Source organism: Chiloscyllium punctatum, chromosome 6, assembly GCF_047496795.1.
Source record: "Chiloscyllium punctatum isolate Juve2018m chromosome 6, sChiPun1.3, whole genome shotgun sequence".
Classification (NCBI taxonomy): domain Eukaryota; kingdom Metazoa; phylum Chordata; class Chondrichthyes; order Orectolobiformes; family Hemiscylliidae; genus Chiloscyllium; species Chiloscyllium punctatum.
The window spans coordinates 48,524,291-48,545,349 of record NC_092744.1 but is presented as its reverse complement, the minus strand read 5'-3'; the positions used below and the strand labels follow the sequence as shown (position 1 = coordinate 48,545,349).

At 41.6% G+C, this 21,059-nt stretch overlaps 1 protein-coding gene across 2 annotated transcripts in view; it reads left to right on the top strand.

The window, feature by feature from the left end:
- The window catches only part of LOC140478940 (uncharacterized), a 315,441-nt gene that overhangs the window by 20,398 nt on the left and 273,984 nt on the right, over nt 1-21,059 (top strand). For both annotated transcript variants that reach the window (XM_072572602.1, XM_072572601.1), the window contains exon 2: nt 17,265-17,306. In XM_072572602.1, coding sequence (XP_072428703.1) covers nt 17,265-17,306 — 42 coding nt within the window. The remainder of the gene's footprint in view (nt 1-17,264; nt 17,307-21,059) is intronic.

Here is a 21,059-nt window from a genome sequence, read left to right as displayed (position 1 = left end):
TCAGGGCTCATGTGCAAACAGTTCACAGTTACTGAAGTTAATCTGACATGAAATGATATCATGTCTGAATTAATTCATGGACCTGAATTTTGGTCAGTTGGTACCACTAAGCTCTTCCCATCATGCATATTTTACTTGGCAACCATCATCCAGTTGAATGACAAGGCATAGTCTTTGTGGTCACCTTTATTTGAGTGCTGCCATGATACTTTTAGTTAGAAAGCTACAGTACTTCTGTGTTGGCCAGGACTTGCTGTGAATAGATCCAGAGAATGTTTCTTCAGCAACGTGTATAAAATGAGTTCAATCTGTGTTTCTGTTGCTATTGTGCACTCCCAGTGTCAGCATTGTACAACAGTCTTAAATGGAAAAGTCACCAGAACTGAAACATAACCTTTGACTTCTCTTCACAGATGCTGCCAGAACTGCTGAGTTTTTCCAGCAACTTCTGTTTTTGTTGCTGATTACAACATCCACAGTTCTTTCAGTTTTTATTTTTTACAATAGGCAGAATTTACAGATCCTTAGCCATATGCCAATTGAGAATTTTTTTTTCATGGTAATCGGTTTAGCTCAGTTGGCTGGAATGTTGGTTTGCAGAGTAGTATGATGCCAGCAGCATGGGTTCAATTCCCATCACTGGTTTGAGGTTGCCATGAAGGACTCTCCTTCTCAACCTCTTCCCTCGCCTGAGGTCTGGTGGCCCTCAGGTTAAATCACCACCAGTTGCTTCTCTCTAATGAGAGCAGCCCCTCTGGTCTGGTCAGACATGGCGACACAACAGCAACAATGTTTTTCACATGCTTGAAATTTTCCAAATAATGCAGCAGCACCACCAATATGAACTGATAGCTCCTGAATGGTTATTACTTAAGCATGTGATTAATGCAATTGTAGCTGTGATCTATGCTGTACAATTTTAATATTGGCAGGTAGGCATTTTTTTGGATGTTTGTTGGACTGATGGTCTGTGTCCAGGATTCCTCGGCTCTATCTGTGGTCAACATATACTGTACTGCGCAGTTAGTTCTTTAACTAGAGCAGTATACCAACTTACTGATTTTAAAATGGAATTTTCTACTGTTATCTAGTTCATTTTTCTGCCGAGTTGTTTGTTTTATAATTGCTTGGCTGTTACCCAGTTAAGGTTGCAGGATTAGAGAAGTGAGATTTAAGTGCAAATTTGTCCATCTTGTCCAAAAGGCAAAATGTAAGGCATGTGGTCTGAGGCCTCAAGAGCTCATGGTCTTATGGTTGTATGAACATTACAGTTATTACAACATCCTACATTGATTCTCATTTTAGATTCAAAAACACAATGTGAACATAATAATGAATTTTGAAGTTTGATTCTTCATTTTGGTCCAAGCCCTAAGATGACAAAATTTGCCAAACTTGCATTTTGTTTTTGGGAGGGTGGAGAAGGTGAGGTTTTCTTTTTCACAGATTCCTACTGACTTCATTTTCCAGGGTCATACTACTTCTTTCACTGTTAGCAATCAAACAACTTCTTCTTGGATGATTTTAAGAGAAAATAATGCAGACCATTCACACTCAAGTCTATGCTTTGTACTCATATGAACTAATGAAAATATATGGATAGAAATTGTGTTAGAGTTGCTTTTTAAATTTCTAAAAAGATAACTTCTCTGATCTGATCTTGAAAACTTAATACTGAAGCGAGACGTATAAGGAAGGAGTTGTGGAGAAAGACAGAAAGTTCTTGAATACAGCTCCTGGATTATCTGATGAGTTTTGTCTGCAAACCAAGAAAAGTACTACTGTCTGTCTTTCATGCATAGTAGCCTGAACAAATTCTGTCCTGGGTACTTGTTTGTTGATCGTAAGGCCTGACATTTTTCTTGCTCAATCATGTTTCTGCTGCTTATCTGTCTCCATCTGTCAATTTGACCACATCAAGATTGTAGTCTGCATTACTAGATCTCTCGTTACCGCATTAATATTCATACAGCTGTAATAATGGTACCAGTCAAACATTGTTGATTGTTGAGTGTCATGACATTTGGTACTTTATTCTTTTTCTGCTGTCAAACCAAATAAACTAGACCTCTGCAATTGCTGTCAGGTCCATCGGTAGAATCTGTTGACTTGCATTAAAGATTTATCAGCATGGGAGGCAGAGATCTGTATGAGATAGGAAAACTAGGTACCTTAAAGCTCCTTGCTATGATCTACAATATTCAATCAACTTATTCCTTCTGTAGACATTCAGAGATGAATTTTTGTCTCCCAGTATTTAATAAACGCACACTGGGAGGACAATATGAGTTATTTTCTTTGATTTGGAATGTTTAACTGTTCACAGCCTGATAATCAGTGACACTGAGCTCGCAATTTAAATACCTACTGCAAATTCAGTTTCTTTGTCACTGCCACTTCTGTGGATATTGGCAGGTTTCTCCTGAAACCCTGCTAGTTACATCAGGTTGTGAACCTCAGGAGATGCTAGGAATCAAATGTGTCTTGACAGGTAAATTTACTAGCCCTTGTTGAGCTTTTAATTCTAGTAATGTAAGGGATTATTATGATTTATGTATGTTTGCAATGCAGTGATTGCAGTCATTAGGATGCAGAAAACATAGTGGATAAAAGGGATGCTGATATATACAGCATGAGAAGACTTTTCTGATTGGTTGGGTCATCCTTGGCATGAAAGAAAAGTTAACTGTCAGTTTTCATTCTCAAACCAGACAGGCAGACTCTGATTGGTTAGGATGTTGTCATGGGAAGGCAGCTGAGATTTGCAGTCTCCATGACCCCTATTTTCTTATGAGAAAGGTGCAGTTGTTTACATACTTTCAACTGCACTGTGAACGGCTTGTAGCATTGTGTAACCTTAAGACAAACCTTGATGTACATATATATACCCAACAAAGTAGTCATGTTCAGCAAATGTGATTAAGCACATCATGCATTTTGTTGCCAGAATGATGATTCCAAGTCTATATCAATACGACCTGCTACAGTATACGACAAAATAGACACACTTGAGGCAATTTACTGTGTTACTTACTGATAAAGATAGTAACCTGCCTGATGATACATATGATAGGATTTGACCTCATGGCTCACTGTGTCCACGCTTGTATGGACTATTCATGATACATAAATTCTTTTTGGCAAGGAAATGAAAGGTAATTGGTGGTAGATGGGATTGTGGAATTCAAAACACAAAAAGAATCAACCATGATCTTAGTGAATGTTGAAGCAGGTTCAAGAAGCCAAATGGATTACTTCTGCTCCTAATTCAAATGCCCTTATGTAAGAACATGGCACTGGGGTTTGTAGTACTTCTGACTGTTTCACAAGAGAAGTAAAATAACAAAGTAGCTTATTACCTGCTGTCCATCCACACTTCCTTCCATCACAATCAGGAAATAGCTGTTGTGTTGCTCCACAACTGTCGCAGTTGAGATCATCCAATGAGTCTGAGTTGGCAAGTGAATAATGAGTCTTTCCTGTTCTGTATTGCGTAGTACAATCTTTGTCTTTAAACCAGTTATACTTCAGGTTTCAAGTCAGAATTTTGGTTATAATTTGCTGTTAATCATTTTAATACCCTTCTGAACTAAGTGCTTTCCAGATTTAGTCCAGTATTTTGCCTTAAATTTTAATCATGGTAATAACATTCCATATTTTCATTTGTTCCCGAGGACTCATTTATCAAGCTAGTTTATAATTGTTTCATGCGGTCACTAGAAATATTGAAAAATAATAAACTAATATTTAATTGAGTGATGCCATTTACAATTTTTACGACCTATTCCAAATCTTCCAGAGTTCTGACTAACATCTTAATCCCAATCCTAAATGAAATTTAATCCTGTTTGATAAAATATGATAAATTTTAAAATATGTTTTACCTTTCAATAAAAGTATTACTGTTGTGTATTGTGGAATCTAAAAGCATCAGAGTCGTAAAATTCGTATAACATCTTTACATTCCACATGGTCAACTTTACTTGCCAATTTAGAAGCCTTTGAATTCAATTGTGCCTTGAGGAGTTGGACATTCTGGGCTTAATTTGACAATATTTTGGCAAAGTGTAATTTTTTTGTCAAAGGGATAAGATGTCAATGCTCGAATTGATTCTCAACAGCTCCCCATCCCCAGCACCTACTTCCAGGTTATAGAGTTGTGAGTTCTTTGCTTGTGGATCATATTTTTCGACCTGTCCATTCTGTGAGAATGTAACCCTCAGGGTGCATTCTGTTCTAAGAGTGGTATGTTTGACTGTTTCAAAATGTCATCTCTACCAATCAATAGGGAAGGAGCTTAATCCAACGTTTTCAACAGGCCACTCAGGACAGTTCAGAGGTTAATGAAGAGGTTTTCAAAGATTACAGACAACAGTGAGGCAATGAGAGACAGATGTAGGCTCAATGTTAAGACTATGATAGTTGACTGTACAGCTGTAAAGGCAGCTGAACAATACTGATTCTGTACAGAGGACTCGGGCAGAAATCAAGAACAATTGAATGGCTTTTTACTGTTAGAACTCGAGGAAGTTATCAGAATTCATAGGCAGCTATGTATTGAAATCAGTGTTCATAGGTCCTAGGGAGCTGAGCAAGTGAGAATTTAACAAGGTAAAAACAATGACTGCAGATGCTGAAAATCAAATACTGGATTAGTGGTGCTGGAAGAGTATAGCAGTTCAGGCAGCATCCAACGAGCAGCGAAATCAACGTTTCGGGCAAAAGCCCTTCATCAGGAATAAAGGCAGTGAGCCTGAAGCATGGAGAGATAAGCTAGAGGAGGGTGGGGGTGGGGAGAGAGTAGCATAGAGTACAATGGGTGAGTGGGGGAGGAGATGAAGGTGATAGGTCAAGGAGGAGAGGGTGGAGTGGATAGGTGGAAAAGAAGTTAGGCAGGTCGGACAAGTCAAGGAGACAGTAACTGAGCTGGAAGTTTGAAACTAGGATGAGGTGGGGGAGGGGGAAATGAGGAAGCTGTTGAAGTCCACATTGATGCCCTGGGGTTGAAGTGTTCCGAGGCGGAAGATGAGGCGTTCTTCCTCCAGGCGTCTGGTGGTGAGGGAGCGGCGGTGAAGGAGGCCCAGGACCTCCATGTCCTCGGCAGAGTGGGAGGGGGAGTTGAAATGTTGGGCCACGGGGCGGTTTGGTTGATTGGTGTGGGTGTCTCGGAGATGTTCCCTAAAGCGCTCTGCTAGGAGGTGCCCAGTCTCCCCAATGTAGAGGAGACCACATCGGGAGCAACGGATACAATAAATGATATTGGTGGATGTGCAGGTGAAACTTTGATGGATGTGGAAGGCTCCTTTAGGGCCTTGGATAGAGGTGAGGGAGGAGGTGTGGGCACAGGTTTTAAAGTTCCTGCACTGGCAGGGGAAAGTGCCAGAATGGGAGGGTGGGTCGTAGGGGGGTGTGGACCTGACCAGGTAGTCATGGAGGGAACGGTCTTTGCGGAAGGCGGAAAGGGGTGGGGAGGGAAATATATCCCTGGTGGTGGGGTCTTTTTGGAGGTGGCGGAAATGTCGGTGGATGATTTGGTTGATGCGAAGGTTTGTAGGGTGGAAGGTGAGCACCAGGGGCGTTCTGTCCTTGTTATGGTTGGACGGGTGGGGTCTGAGGACGGAGGTGCGGGATGTGGACGAGATGCGTTGGAGGGCATCTTTAACCACGTGGGAAGGGAAATTGCGGTCTCTAAAGAAGGAGGCCATCTGGTGAGTCCTATGGTGGAACTGGTCCTCCTGGGAGCAGATACGGTGGAGGCGGAGAAATTGGGAATACGGGATGGCATTTTTGCAAGAGATAGGGTGGGAAGAGGTGTAATCCAGGTAGCTATGGGAGTCAGTGGGTTTGTAAAAAATGTCAGTGTCAAGTCAGTCGTCACTAATGGAGATGGAGAGGTCCAGGAAGGGGAGCGAGGTGTCAGAGATAGTCCAGGTAAATTTAAGGTCAGGGTGGAATGTGTTGGTGAAGTTGATGAATTGCTCAACCTCCTCGCGGGAGCACGAGGTGGCGCCAATGCAGTCATCAATGTAGCGGAGGAAGAGGTGGGGAGTGGTGCCGGTGTAATTACGGAAGATCAACTGTTCTACATAGCCAACAAAGAGACAGGCATAGCTGGGGCCCATACGTGTGCCCATGGCTACGCCTTTGGTCTGGAGGAAGTGGGAGGATTCAAAGGAGAAATTGTTAAGGGTGAGGACCAGTTCGGCCAAACGAATGAGAGTGTCAGTGGAAGGGTACTGTTGGGGACGTCTGGAGAGGAAAAAACGGAGGGCTTGGAGGCCCTGGTCATGGCGAATGGAGGTGTAGAGGGATTGGATATCCATGGTGAAGATAAGGCGTTGGGGGCCAGGGAAACGGAAGTCTTGGAGGAGGTGGAGGGCGTGGGTGGTGTCTCGAACGTATGTGGGGAGTTCCTGGACTAGGGTGGATAGGACAGTGTCGAGGTAGGTAGAGATGAGTTCAGTGGGGCAGGAGCATGCTGAGACAATGGGTCGGCCAGGGTGGTCAGGCTTGTGGATCTTGGGAAGGAGGTAGAACCGGGCAGTGCGGGGTTCCCGGACTATGAGGTTGGAAGCTGTGGGTGGGAGATCTCCTGAGGTGATGAGGTTCTGTATGGTCTGGGAGATGATGGTTTGGTGATGGGGGGTGGGGTCATGGTCGAGGGAGCAGTAGGAAGAGGTGTCCTCGAGTTGGCGTTTGGCTTCAGCGGTGTAGAGGTCAGTGCGCCAGACTACCACTGCGCCCCCTTTATCCGCTGGCTTGATGGTGAGGTTGGGATTGGAGCAGAGGGATTGGAGGGCTGCGCATTGTGAGGGTGAGAGGTTGGAGTGGGGGAGGGGGGACAACAGGTTGAGGCGGTTAATGTCCCGGCGGCAGTTGGAAATGAAGAGGTCGAGGGCAGGTAATAGGCCAGCGCGGGGTGTCCAGGTGGATGCAGTGTGTTGGAGGTGGGCGAAGGGGTCCTCGGAAGGTGGGCGGGAGTCCTGATTGTGAAAGTAAGCTCTGAGGTGGAGGCGACGGAAGAATTGTTCGATGTCACGTCGTGTATTAAATTCATTGATGCGTGGACGGAGGGGGAAGAAGGTGAGTCCTTTGCTGAGGACAGATCGTTCGTCCTCAGTGAGTGGGAGGTCTGGAGGGATGGTGAAAACTCAGCAGGGCCGGGAGCTGGGATCTGGTGTGGGTGTGGAGCTGGGAGTGGGGTCGGAGCCAGTACCTGGAGTGGGTGTGATGGTGGGGGGAATGAGGGTGGAGGCATGAGCAGGGGTAATGTTGCCCTCTGGGTTCTGGGGTGTGGGTATAGTGACAGTGGGGTCTGTGGGGGCCATGTCAGCAGAATGCAGGTGAGTGGCGCTGGTGGGGGTGGAAGTGGTGGTGATCATGGCAGTAGGGGTGGCAGGAGCCACTGAGCATGTGGCATCAGCGATGATGTGAGGGCCGGAAGTGGCTGTGGGAGTGGCCATGATGGGGCTGGAAGTGACATCATCACTCAGCGTGGTGGTGGTAGCTGCGTCAGCCGCATGGCTAATGGCGTTTCCGAGGCCAGGGGAATCTTCTGGAATGTTTGAGGAGCGCTGGTTATGGAGGTGGGTGGATAAAAGTTTGTTGTACTTACAGTTTTTGATGTTTGAGATGGAATTGAAATACTGTTTGTTGAGAGTATGAATTCTCCTGAAGATGTAGTACAGAGTGGGTCCTTTGCAATTCTGAGAGAGTGTGGCCCTCAGCTGAGGCAGGGCTGACTGTAGAGAGGTTAGGTGCCGGCGCATTGCTGCAAGCGTGGAGCGGAGGATCCTGAAGGAGAACTGTTGCTGGTGTTTTTGAATCTGTAGTCTGTATTGTTTGTCCTGTTCGGGTCCGAACTCCGCTGGTTTAAAGGTGGTCTGGAGTCCGTGTGGGATGAGTTGGTTACGGAGGCAGGTACTGAGGAAGCAGATGTGGCTGTGGTACCGAGTTTGTTTCACAACATGGTTGAAGAGCTTCAGAGCAGAGGAAATGACCTGGGAGTTGCAGTGGGAGAGGGACTCCCTGAGATTCTTGTAGAGAGAGGAGGAAAACTTCTTCAAGGCAGGCATCCTTGCAAGAGGGTTCGCAGTAGGGTTAAAATCAACAGAGAGAATTTAGCTGGACCTTGTTGAGGGAAGCTGTGACAGTCTTAGAAGAAGCCTTTCAAGTATTCATAGAGTCATAGAGATGTACAGCATAGAAGTGCATTTGACAGAGTGGGCTTGCATATCTCAAACAGTATTTCTTGCTGCTCAATTCATCAGAGATCCTTAGCATTTTCCAAACCCATGACCATTTCCATCCAGAAGGACAAGGGCAGCAGATAAGTGGGAATGCCACTACCTGCAAGATCCCCTCCAAGCTACTCATTATCCTGATTTGGAAATACATTGCTGTTACTTCAATGTCACTGGGTCAAACTCCTGGAATTCCATTACTAACGACACTATGGGTCAACCTACAGCACATGGACTACAGCGGTTCAAGAAGGCAGTTCACCATCACTTTCTCAATGGCAACGAGGGATGAACAATAAACACTGGCCAGGCATTCGGTGTTTTTCACTGCGTTTTGCACCTGCATACACACAAACATGGAAAAAAAGAGAAAAAGACAAATATATATAACCAGGAGATAAGAATCTCCTCAGTTTAGGGGACTGACTCCAAGCTGGCCCCTGATGGGGATACTGGCCTCTGTGCAGTTATTTCATGACCGAAGGTCATTGATGAAGCAGCTGAAACTGGTAGGGCTGAGATAATTGCCCTGAAGAAGTCTTGCTACAGTGTCCTTAGCCTCCAAAAACCACAACCATCTTGCCTTGTGTCGGGTACCAAGTGCACAAAATTCCCCGTAATTCTCATTAACCTTAATTTTGCTATGACTTACTTGATCAGCTGCTGCCTTAATGTCAAAGGTAGCCAAAAACAAAACACTGGCCAGGCAGTGATGTTCTCATTCCCATAAGCGAATTTTTAAAACATCGACGACGAATTAAAGTCAAAGATGGTTAGGAACCCAAAGCAAGATATCTGCAATATAATAAAATATTGAAAGGAACAGAGTAATGGTGGTAAATATGGATGGCTTAAAGGTGCAAATAGGAAATTATATCAGAGAATAAGAAAATGGAACAGATACTAAGTAAATACATTAGACAGAATTTTCAGACTCCCCCAATGTTAGGAACAAAAGTGGGTAGGGCCAAAAGACCAGCACAGGCTTGTGTGTCAGTTTCCTGGTCCATTTCCTAGCATCATCCATTTTGGCCAAGATAGAGTCGGGTCTTCAAGAATTTCTGCATTCTGGGTTTTTTCTGTTGTTCTTAGTGATTTGGGACGGATACATTTAAAATAGTTCCACCTCCTCACCCCCAACGGTGATAACATTTAGCTACTCCTACTGCTCCAGCTTATTAATTAAATCTGTCACAATCCTGCAGTTTCATCATTGCTAGTGAAAAGGGAACTAACATTTCTGTTTCCTATTACTTCATTTTGACCAGTGCTGGGAGAGGAATGTTTACGGTCAAACCAAGTGCTTCAGCTGCTGCCTGTGTTTTTTGTGCTATTTCCATGGCTACCTGTGGGTATTATCCGTTTTCAGCAGCTCTGAACATTTCTATGTTTCTATTTTAGTAGCTGTGCTTCTATGCAGCTCTTTAACCCTCAATCTCAGCTCCACACAGAAAAACTCACAGGAACAACCATTTAACTCATGCCATGTCTTATTGAATTGGCTGTGAGATGGCTGACTGCAGTGAGTGTCTTATAATAGAGCTGACATGACTACAGCAAACCAGGAGGCACATTTAGTACAAATTGTACTTCTATCTTGTACACCATCCTGATTGCTGTGATATGGGATTTATGCTATGAGGAGATTTTGAGTAATTTGAGTCAATACTCTTTCAGATTTTGAAGAATGATGAATGATCTCATTGCAACATTTGAAATTCTTATGTGACTTGACAGAGTTGATACCAAAAGGATGTTTTCCCTGACTAAAGAGTTGAGAACAAGACATCATTATCTCAGAATAAGGTGTCAGTTCACATTGGACTGGAATGAAAATGTGTTCAAATTTGAAGTTTGAGAATCATTAGAATTCTCTGCTGTAGAGATCTGTGGAAGGTTGGTTCTGGAATATATTCAACATGTTTTAAGGTCTTGAAAGATATAAAAATGGATATATCCTCAGGACCTGATCAGGTGTACCTTAGAACTCTGTGAGAAGCTAGGGAAGTGATTGCTGGGCCTCTTGCTGAGATATTTGTATCATCGATAGTCACAGGTGAGGTGCCAGAAGACTGGAGGTTGGCTAACGTGGGGCCACTGTTTAAGAAAGTTGGTAAGGACAAGCCAGGGAACTATAGACTAGTGAGCCTGATGTCAGTGGTGGGTAAGTTGTTGGAGGAATCTTGAGGGACAGGATGTACATGTATTTGGAAAGGCAAGGACTGATTTGGGATAGTCAACGTGGCTTTGTGCGTGGGGAATCATGTCTCACAAACTTGTTTGAGATTTTTAAAGCTGTAACAAAGAGGATTGATGTGGGCAGTGTGGTGAACATGATCTATATTGATTTCAGTAAGGCGTTCAACAAGGTTCCCATGGGAGACTGGTTCGCAAGGTTAGATCTCATGGAACATAGGGAGAACGAGCCATTTGGATACAGAATTAGCTCAAAGGTAGAAGACAGAGGGTGGTGGTGGAAGGTTGTTTTTCAGACTGTGAGGCCTGTGACCAGTGGAGAGCCACAAGGGTCGGTGCTGGGCCTACTACTTTTCGTCATTTTTATAAATGATTTGGATGTGAGCATCAGAGGTATAGTTAGTAAGTTTGCAGGTGACACCAAAATTGGAGGTGAAGTGAACAGTGAAGAAGGCTACCTCAGATTACAATGGGATCTTGATCAGATGGGCCAATGGTCTGAGAAGTGGCAGATGGAGTTTAATTTAGATAAATGTGAAGTGCTGCATTTTGGGAAAGCAAATCTTAACAGGACATATATACTTAATGTTAAGGTCCTAGGGAGCGTTGCTGAACAAAGAGACCTTGGAGTGCAGGTTCATAGCTCCTTGAAAGTGGAGTCACAGGTAGATAGGATAGTGAAGGTGTTTGGCATGCTTTCCTTTATTGGTCAGAGTATTGAGTGCAGGGGTTGGGAGGTCATGTTGCGGCTGTACAGGACATTGGTTAGGCCACTGTTGGAATATTGCATACAATTCTGGTCTCCTTATCAGAAAGATGTTGTGAAACTTGAAAGGGTTCAGAAAAGATTTACAAGGATGTTGCCAGGGTTGGAGGGATTTGAGCTATAGGGAGAGGATGAACAGGCTGGGGCTGTTTTCCCTGGAGGTTCGGAGGCTGAGGGGTGACCTTATAGAGGTTTACAAAATCATGAGGGGCATGGATAGGATAAATAGTCAAGGTGTTTTCCTTGGGGTGGGCGAGTCCAGAACTAGAGGGCATAGGTTTAGGGTGAGGGAGAAAGATATAAAAGAGACCTAAGGGGCAACTTTTTCACACAGAAGGTGGTACGTGTATGGAATGAGCTGCCAGAGGAAGTGGTGGAGGTTAGTATGATTGCAACATTTAAGAGGCATTTGGATGGGTGTCTGAATAGGAAGGGTTTGGAGGGATATGGGCCGGGTGCTGGCAGGTGGGACCGGATTGGGTTGGGATATCTGGTCAGCATGGACGAGATGGACCAAAAGGTCTGTTTCTGTGCTGTACATCTCTATGACATTATCACTCTATTCTATGGTTTAAAGAATTTGGGGATGATCTGCGAAGTTGTAGCTGAGGTAGAGTTGAAGTTCCTTGATCCTGTTGAACAATAGAGCAAATTTGAGAAGCTGAAAGTCCTATCCCTATTCATTGCGTTCTTGAGTTTTGATGCTTCGTTTTATTATTCATCTGTGGTGTTTTGGCACTGCTGGCTAAACCAGCATTATAACTCTTCCTTAATTGCCCAGAGAAGGTAGTGGCAAGCTGCCTTCTTGAGCTACTATGGCCCATGGGAATAAGTACACCTAAAGTGTTGCTGGAAAGAAGTTTCCACATTTTTGAACTTTTGACAGTGATGGACCAGCAATTTAGTAGCAAATCAGGATACTGTGTGGTTTTAATAGCTGGTGGTTCTCCCATGTATCTGCTGCCCTTGCCTTGCCAGCTTATATCAGTTGTAGGTTTGGAAGCAGCTGCTAAAGGAGCCTTGGTGAATTGCCTTTGAAGTACCCGTCTCAGATAGGAACTATCACGGGATAGAAGGGGAACAGCTTTGCCCCTCTATTTCTTTGAAGTATTTCTCAACTAAGCTAGGCCATTGATTTGACAGCCCACTATAGGCCTTCAGAACCACAACCTGTGTTCTTAAGGGAGAATTCTGAATCAACTCTCCTGTCTTCCAGGGCAACATCACAGTTCCAACTGCAGTGAGAAGGAAACTCAGTGACAACCTCAGTTTGTATCAGCAACTACTGTAGGGAAAGTGACCGTTCAGCTAGAAGTAAACTTCTGGAAAATATGCATTTTTTTCCCCTGATTTGTTAAGTGTTAGGGTCTGATACTCTGCAGGATTTTACTGTCTTCTTTGCATTCTTAGGGGATATTGTGTGCATGTTGATTTTTGTATTAGTAAGTTGTTGGATATAATTTATACAAATGGAATCTATTCTGAAAAATTTCCGCATCTGAGTTTTAGAAATAAAACTGTTTACTTGTTAACTGATTGCTAGAACCTGGCTAGCTGATCTCTGACATCAAAGTAAAGACAATTTCTTATTTACTTATTAAATTGGCAATATTGCCTCCCTTTGAAATTTAAACTCTATTTTCACCAGCTTTAGGAGTAGAATGAAGAGAGGAGTCCATTCATTCCCAGGTTCAATATCTGAAGAGCGTTTGAACTATAGGGAGAGGCTGAATAGGCTGAGGATATTTTCACTGGAGGGTCGGAGGCTGAGGCATGACCATGTAGAGGTTTATGAAATCATGAGGGGCATCGATAGGATAAATAGACAAAGTCTTATCCCTGGGGTGGGAGAGTCCAAAACTGGAGAGTGTAGGTTTAGGGTGAGAGGGGAAAGATTTAAAAGGGACCTTAGGAGTGAATTTTTCTCTCACGGTATGCGTGTATGGAATGAGCTGCCAGAGGAGGTGGTGGAGGCTGGTACAATTGCAACATTTAAAAGGCACCTGATCGGGTTATCTGAATAGGAATGGTTCAGAGGGATATAGGCCAAATGCTGGCAAATGGGATTAGATTTGCACAGGATGTCTAGTCAGCACGGACAAGTTAGACCGAAGCATCTGTTTCCATGTTGTATATCTCTGACTCTAGTAATGAATGGTTTTTGAACATTACGTACAAACATAATTTGAACAGGCCCATTCTGATCTCGTGAAGGAAGGTTATTGTTGAAGTAGGTGCAGGTAGTTGGATCTGGAGCACTATCCTGAAGAACTTGATTTTACAGCCTATGACAGGATTGCTGTTGCGGTGACAGTTTGTCTGTTTGAATGGAAATATCTCATCTACGTTTGGGAAGGTATACTCCACCATTATCCATGCTCGGATTGTTTTGGAGAATGAGGAAAATTTCAGGTGGTGAATCCTGCTACTGCGTTGCTTTCTGAATTGCAGTTCTCTCCCTTTATCTATTACTGTGCTGTCCCTCCCAATTCTGGCAAATGCCCAGGGTCACAATGTGTAAAAGCAATGTTTCTCAGGAAGTACTGGGATCTTTCTGAAGATGGAGATCCAAAAGAGGCTTAGGTTTTGAATTTCATCACAATTCATTTTACACAGCTGAACTTTGTGGGAATCAAAAAACATGTTTTTAAAAGCTGGTTCAACTATTTGAATTGGTGCAAGTTCTGCTTTGTAGTAGTCTCTGTACAGATACATGCAGATGCTTGCAATACAAGGGATAGGACTTATTTTTATGTGCCTTTGGTAATATTATTAGTGCAGTATTATGACTGCAGGCCAGCACACTACTTCATGCATTCCAATTCAATTTAACTAACTGAAATACTGTCTGATACTCACTGTGCAGTCAATATATGAAATCCAAGCTCTGCAAGATAGTGATGTCAAAAAGTGCTAAAAGGCAAACTGTGTAATTATTCTTCATTCTTTAAAAAAAAATCAAATTGACTGTTACCAATGGATGTTTGAAGTATTTGTCAGAATTCTGAGCTGGGAGCCATTTCTAACAAACTGTACACACTATTTCAAAGCTGTTTTTCTTGAGTCTAAATCTGGTGAAACTGTCAAAATTCAGCTTTTTAATCTGATATCTTTAACTTTTGCCACATCTATTAAACTTGACAACTACTTGAAGCATGAAGATATCAAATGAGATCATGGTTTGTTCAGAATCAAATACTGTTTCAATCAAGTGTAGCACTATCTTTGACATCTCACTTAGGGTGAAGCTTCTTGTCAAACTATTCTCATGGAAACAAATCTGAGAATGTAGGCAGAGAAAAATGAGTAAACCTATCCAGCCCAATAAGCATGCTGGATCCTTAAATTTTGTAGTTATCAGCAGCCAACCACTTCTCAATGCTATACACCTCAATCATTAAGGACCTCCATCCACTACACCTACCCACTGGAAGCTGCTGGAAAACCCAAGAGACTTTATTCTCTGCTCGTGGAGTTGCGTGGAAAATCTGTGTGACTCCCATTTAATCCCTGGGCCACAATTAAATTCTGGCATACTCACCAATGAGCCTAATTTTCATATTGTCCTAAATGGGAAGGTTTAATTGCAGGAGATTTTGCCTCCAGGCAACTGGCACTCAGCCTATCCCCATATTACATGGGCCTGTCACCATGTTGGATTAAATTCCATCTCAAGGAACTGTCACAGTATGTACAGCATAGTGCACAGAAGCAAATGTGAAAGGACCAATTGGAGAAGAGTCTTTTAGTTGTCTGATATGAACTCTGGTCTCTGGCATGTTTCCTGATCTGATCTTTTCATAAATCCATAAATGCCTTCTGGCTAAATTTTATAGAAATTGTGTGAAGACTATTTTATCTGATAATAAAGATTGGCATCTGTCCTTGGAGGAGAAAGTGAGGACTGCAGAAGCTGGAGATTAGAGTCGAGAGTGTGGTGCTAGAAAAGCAGAGCAGGTCAGGCAGCATCCGAGGAACAGGAGAATCAACATTTGGGCGTAAGATGAAGGCTTTATACTTGAAACTTTGATTCTCCTGCTCCTTGGATACTGCCTGACCTGCTGTGCTTTTTCCAGCACCACACTTTCGACACTGACATCTGTTGTTGTAAATTATACTGAGCATGTTGATGGAAAAAGAGGCATGTAAGGAAGACCAACATAAATTTTCAGTAATGATATTACCAATGTCCCACAACTGTACTGCAGAGCTTCGTGCTGATTGTGGGGATCTGGTTTTGCAGGTTTGGACCAATAAATAAGTGTTATCTGCTGCAATGAATGCACGTTAACTGACAGAAACAGCCCATGATAGTAATAGTTAACTGTCACCATAAATCCATGCCTATTTACTAAAAAAAAGGCAATGCTCCCTAATTAGACAATGCCTGATATATATTGTACATATGAGGCAGGAACTAAAGTGCTACCCGTAAGTATTGAAGTAGGAAACATTTAAAAACTGTCCCTACAAAGCCCTTAATGTGTAACAGAACCAGTTGGAACCAGTCTGGTACAATTTAAATCAGGGTGCTCTTTTTGAACCAGCAGCCTGCAGAATTAAATAAGATAGCGGTCTTATTTTTGAAACCTGAAGTGTACCAGAATTGATCTGCATAGTATTGGTGAACACTCCAGAAAAACTGCAAATGCAATATCACCAGCTTTGAAACAGGATTGAGGTCTATGCCCTTCAGCCATTTGCCTCCAGATTTCGTTTGACTGCATATTTTGGTACAGTTTTACATTTCACTGTTTTTATCCTGCTTAGACTTCCGGAAGGATTGAAGTATCTTTTGAGCCTCTCCAAAACTCCCAAGAAATTATTCTGTGTATTGTGGTCACATTAGATGCCTACATTTCAGTTTCAAAATAAAGTTTCCCAGATATAGACGGCACCTGGATCAGTTGCATGCAATTGGCATGTCACATTACTCACTAAACTTCGACTTATTTCTGTCAATTTTGTACTAGTTTTCATGCTGTGTGAGAATTGACACCGCCTTTGCAACAGTAGATGGTGGAGCTGACAGCATTCATCCTCTTGCTCCAATGAAACTGATGGCAACTTCAGCAGTCTGCACACATTTAAGTCTTGCTGTCAGTGAACCATGCTTATACAGACAGTGTGCTGTTATATATGGACTTTTGGATTCTGGGATAACCTTATGATGATGTCATGTAGCCACATTCCATATGGCATAAATAACCCAGCATAGATGGAATTAGAGTGAAGCAAGAACCACATCTATTATTTGTAGCTAACAGTCTTTGAATATGCCAATAAGATAAGAACTTGGTATCTCCCAGATTACTATGCATGGTTGCATACAGTGCTAAAATGCAATAAATAGAGTTCTACAGAAGGCTAAGCTTGACAACAGTTTTGATCTTATTTTCTCCTTGACCAGTTTTATTGAACCCAAACTTTAAGTGTCCTAAAGCCATATGTCAAAAAATGTGCTGTTGAGGGAGGGCCTGACAGGAATCAACAGGAAATAAATTAGTTGATGAGAAACTCCATCTTGCAGTAAAATCCTTTGAAAATGTGCTGGAACTGGGGTTTTAAGCATTTACTGTTTCCATAATTATTGCTAAACATTGTCACTAGTTGCTAGCTTCATTTTTGTGTCGTCTCAAATTTCTTCTTCATGCTGATTTCACATTACTTGAAAGGAAAGGTGTTTTGTTTAGTTTCAACCTTAATTTGATACCTCACTTTTTTGCGATTTGCAAGTTTAAGTTATAAGTGGAGGATTTAAGTGATTTTAACATCCTAGTTTGCTATTTGTGAATATTTCACTGTGATTTGCTGCTGTTAGTATCACTGGTGAAGCTTGCTGAGAGAGCTCCTTGACTTGGTTCCAGATTTAAGATGCTACTGGGGAAGAGTAACCCATGTCAGAGGCACCTTGAGATCTGTATGAGCAGCTTTCTACAAGGTTGACAGCGAGCATTGTTGCTTTGGCCCTGACCACAAAAGTACACTGTTGTTTGTATGCTAAACCTCTGCATTAAAACACTTGGTGAATGAATATTTTCTGTTTGTTTTATTTTTAGATCTCATTTCAATTGCCTGTATCTTGGGAACGGGAATATTAGGTAAGTCTTTCACTTTGACATTTACATTTTGTATTCGTTCATAGGATGTGGGTATCAGTGACAATTGTTACCTATTTTTAATTGTCCTTGAGAATATGGTGGTAAATCACCTTCTTCAACAATTCATGTTGTGTATGTTCACCCACAGGGCTATTAGGTAAGGAGGTCTAGATCTGGACCCATTGTTAATGAAGGAACAGAGTTATATTTCCAATTCTCAATGATGTATGACAGAGATGGGAACTGGCTCTTGTTGGTGTTCTCATGCATCTGCAGTCCTTGTTCTTCTGGATGTTAGAGGCTTGTTGAGTTGTATTCTCAAAGCTTATTAATCTTGTTACAATGGTTCAACTATTCACTTCATGGTTTTTTTTATTTTTAACAAAACTTACAGGGATTGTCTCTGAATAATATTAACCTCCTTTGGCTTTGCTCTGTCTATGTTGGGATGGTATTGTTTTTGTATTAAAAATGAGTATCATACTTCTACATTTTTCTGAAAGCTATGAACAGCATTGAACCTTGTAAAACTACATTAAATGAATGAGCATATATTGTTGATACTAATTAATCCCAGCATTTATATATTTTGCCATTTATGTTATTTGAAATGTAACTGACTCAATGTGCATTTGAAGTTGGCTAAGTGTTTGGAAAGGAAGAATACAGAAAATATAGAGAAAGGTCGGGGCAATGTTTTTAGCTGCAGTTTAATAGCTCACCTTCAAGGTGAAAAATCAGTTAGGTCATAACAGCCTATTGTAATAAGTCTGCCACAATCATTGTTTAGCAGTTTTACAGCACCACCCCTTTTCTACTAATAATTTCTGAGGTGAAAATGAACCCAAACAGCCTATCAACAGTACAACAACAGGAAGTGCAGAAACAGAGGTGAAACAGCAGCAGAACAATGGGATTGCTTGATAAGGCTGTTAGCTTCACAGAATGACTAAGTTAACAGATGCATTGCGCAGAATTTGTATTTGGGAATAACATCTAGTTAAATTTATTTAACTCAGAGTTTATTTGATAATATGCTTCCATTTTATTGTAATGCAGAAAGCTATTTATTTAAGCTAAATGTTAATATAGTTTACTTTGTCCTTGGCTCAATTATTTATCTGAACGAAGAGGTTGTTGATTTATTTACTTAATGGTTCAAAACAAGAAATTATGTAATAATTGTTCATTGAATTGATATTTATTTGTATCATGTCAGTTTATTTCAAGTTATTGCTTAAGATAAAATTGAATGAAATTTAGCTGGCATTACATGTCACATTGATCATACAAATAAGAAACAGGCTGATTATTAACATTTCAGAGAGAAAGTGAAAAAGATAAAAGGACAAACCAAGAGGAAGTATGAAAAAAGATTGGTAGCTAACATAGAAGAGAAAACAAAGTTCAGTTGGCTTATAAATACTGAGTTTTGGGATGGCCAATTAGGGATCAAAAAATGGATCTGTGCATGGAGACAGGCGGCATGGTTTGTGTACTAAAGTAATGTTTTCATCTGAATTCAGCAAGAAGGAACATATTTAAATTTTGGTTATGAAGATTTTATAAAGCTTGTCTTTACTTATAGTTGTTTCATCCCTAAGACCAGATTTGAATGCATCTGAGGAAGCTGAAAAACAAACAGTAATTATTTCACTATTTTCAGTTTGATAAATAAAGCCAGACCTGCATCATAAATAAAACAAATGTTAAATGTACTCTCAAGAACTTATATCTTAACATTTGGGAACTGATAGTAAAAAACATAAGTGTTAAAGGGACAAATAACTGGAAGATGTATTTCACTTGGCATTAAAGGACAAAACCTACTGTAATCAGCAGTGAAAGGCAGAACAAAAACCATAATAAAAACACCAATATATAGACCCCAGACTTGTCAGCACAGAGTGCAAACCATGACCTGCAATGAATAATGCTTTGGAAACTTAAGATCTAAATAGAGGCAGATAACTTCCAAAAACAAATTTGCATGTCCAGTTATTAACAGAAAAGATCACACAAGTATATTTTGTTTTTTAAAAAGAAAAAGCAATATTAGTTTAACAATATCTTATGAGCACTTTAAATCAAAATCCAGGAAAGAACATTGCTGCTGCTTTTAATGTCAGCTGAGAACCCATTTACCTGGCACAGTTACCTGAAGATAAGTAGTTTTCCTGAAGTTCTGACAGCATCCGAAAGCTTGTGTCCTTCCAATTAAACCTGTTGGACTATAACCTGGTGTTGTGTGATTTTTAACTTTAAAAAGACCTGCTTACAATATTTTCGCTTGGCATTAAAGGACAAAACCGACTGTAATCAGCAGTGAAAGGCAGAAACAAAAACCATAATATAAACACCAATATATAGACCCCAGACTTGTCAGCACAGAGTGCAAACCGTGACCTGCAATGAATAATGCTTTGGAAACTTGTGATCTAAATAGAGGCAGATAACTTCCAAAAATGAAAGCAAATACCTGATGAAGGGCTTTTGCCCAAAACGTCGATTTTCCTGCTCCTCGGATGCTGTCTGAATTGCTGTGCTTTTCTAGCACCACTCTAATTCAGAATCTGGTTTCCAGCATCTGCAGTCATTGTTTTTACCTAGTTTTCCTGAACCAAACTGAGGTGTGTCATAACTCCCAGAAATTTGCTCCAACTTTCTTTAATTTCTCAGTTAGTTTCCAAAGGGAAGTTCTCCCACGTGCATCTGCCTAGGTGAATTTACCAACACGACTTCAACACCTGGCGAATTTGAATTTCCCAGTTTGGTGGGCCTTGATTACCTCCTTGCTAGTGACTCCAAATCAAAACGTTTCCTGTAAACCAAAAGTTATAATACCAAAATATGTTACTCTTAACTTATCTGTGATATTGTTATAAGTGTATGATTTGGAGCTGCCAGTGTTGGACTGGGGTGTACAAAGTTAAAAATCACACAATACCAGGTTATAATCCAACAGGTTTAATTGGAAGCACTAGCTTTCAGAGGACTGCTCCTTCATCAGGTAGTTGTGGAATATAAGATTGTAAGATATAGAATTTAAAAACAAACGTTTACAGTGTGACAAGTAAGTTTAAAATTATTACAGTTGTCACGTATTTCCAATAAATCCTTCTGCCTAATATCCCCACCAATCCTCTCCAAGACCCAGTCCCTTACTCACTCACCCCCCCCAACGATGACCTTTCTTTCATTACCACCTAGCTCCTCTCTTCTCAGCTCTCAGTCCTTCTCCCTCCTATTTGCCCAGCACTGTCTTGAAGTCACTTTCTCCTGCTATTTGTCCACTGTGGCATCTAGCCAACTAGCCCAGTTGGCAGGCTGCCTGGGGATAACAGAATGAAAATATTGTGAGCAGGTCTTTTTAAAGTTAAAAATCACACAACACCAGGTTATAGTCCAACAGGCTTAATTGGAAGTACACAAGCTTTCGGAGCGCCACTCCTTCATCAGATGGTTGTGGAGGACACAATTGCAAGACACAGAATTTATGATATCTGTGTCTTGCAATTGTGTCCTCCACAACTACCTGATGAAGGAGCAGCGCTCCGAAAGCTAGTGTGCTTCCAATTAAACCTGTTGGACTATAACCTGGTGTTGTGTGATTTTTAACTTTGTACACCCCAGTCCAACACCAGTATCTCCAAATTACTTTTAAAGTTGAAAGGACCTCTGTGACTTTGCTTGTTGCTAGTCATCTTCTCACTACCATGACCACTGCTGCCTGCCAGTCTCCACATAAATATT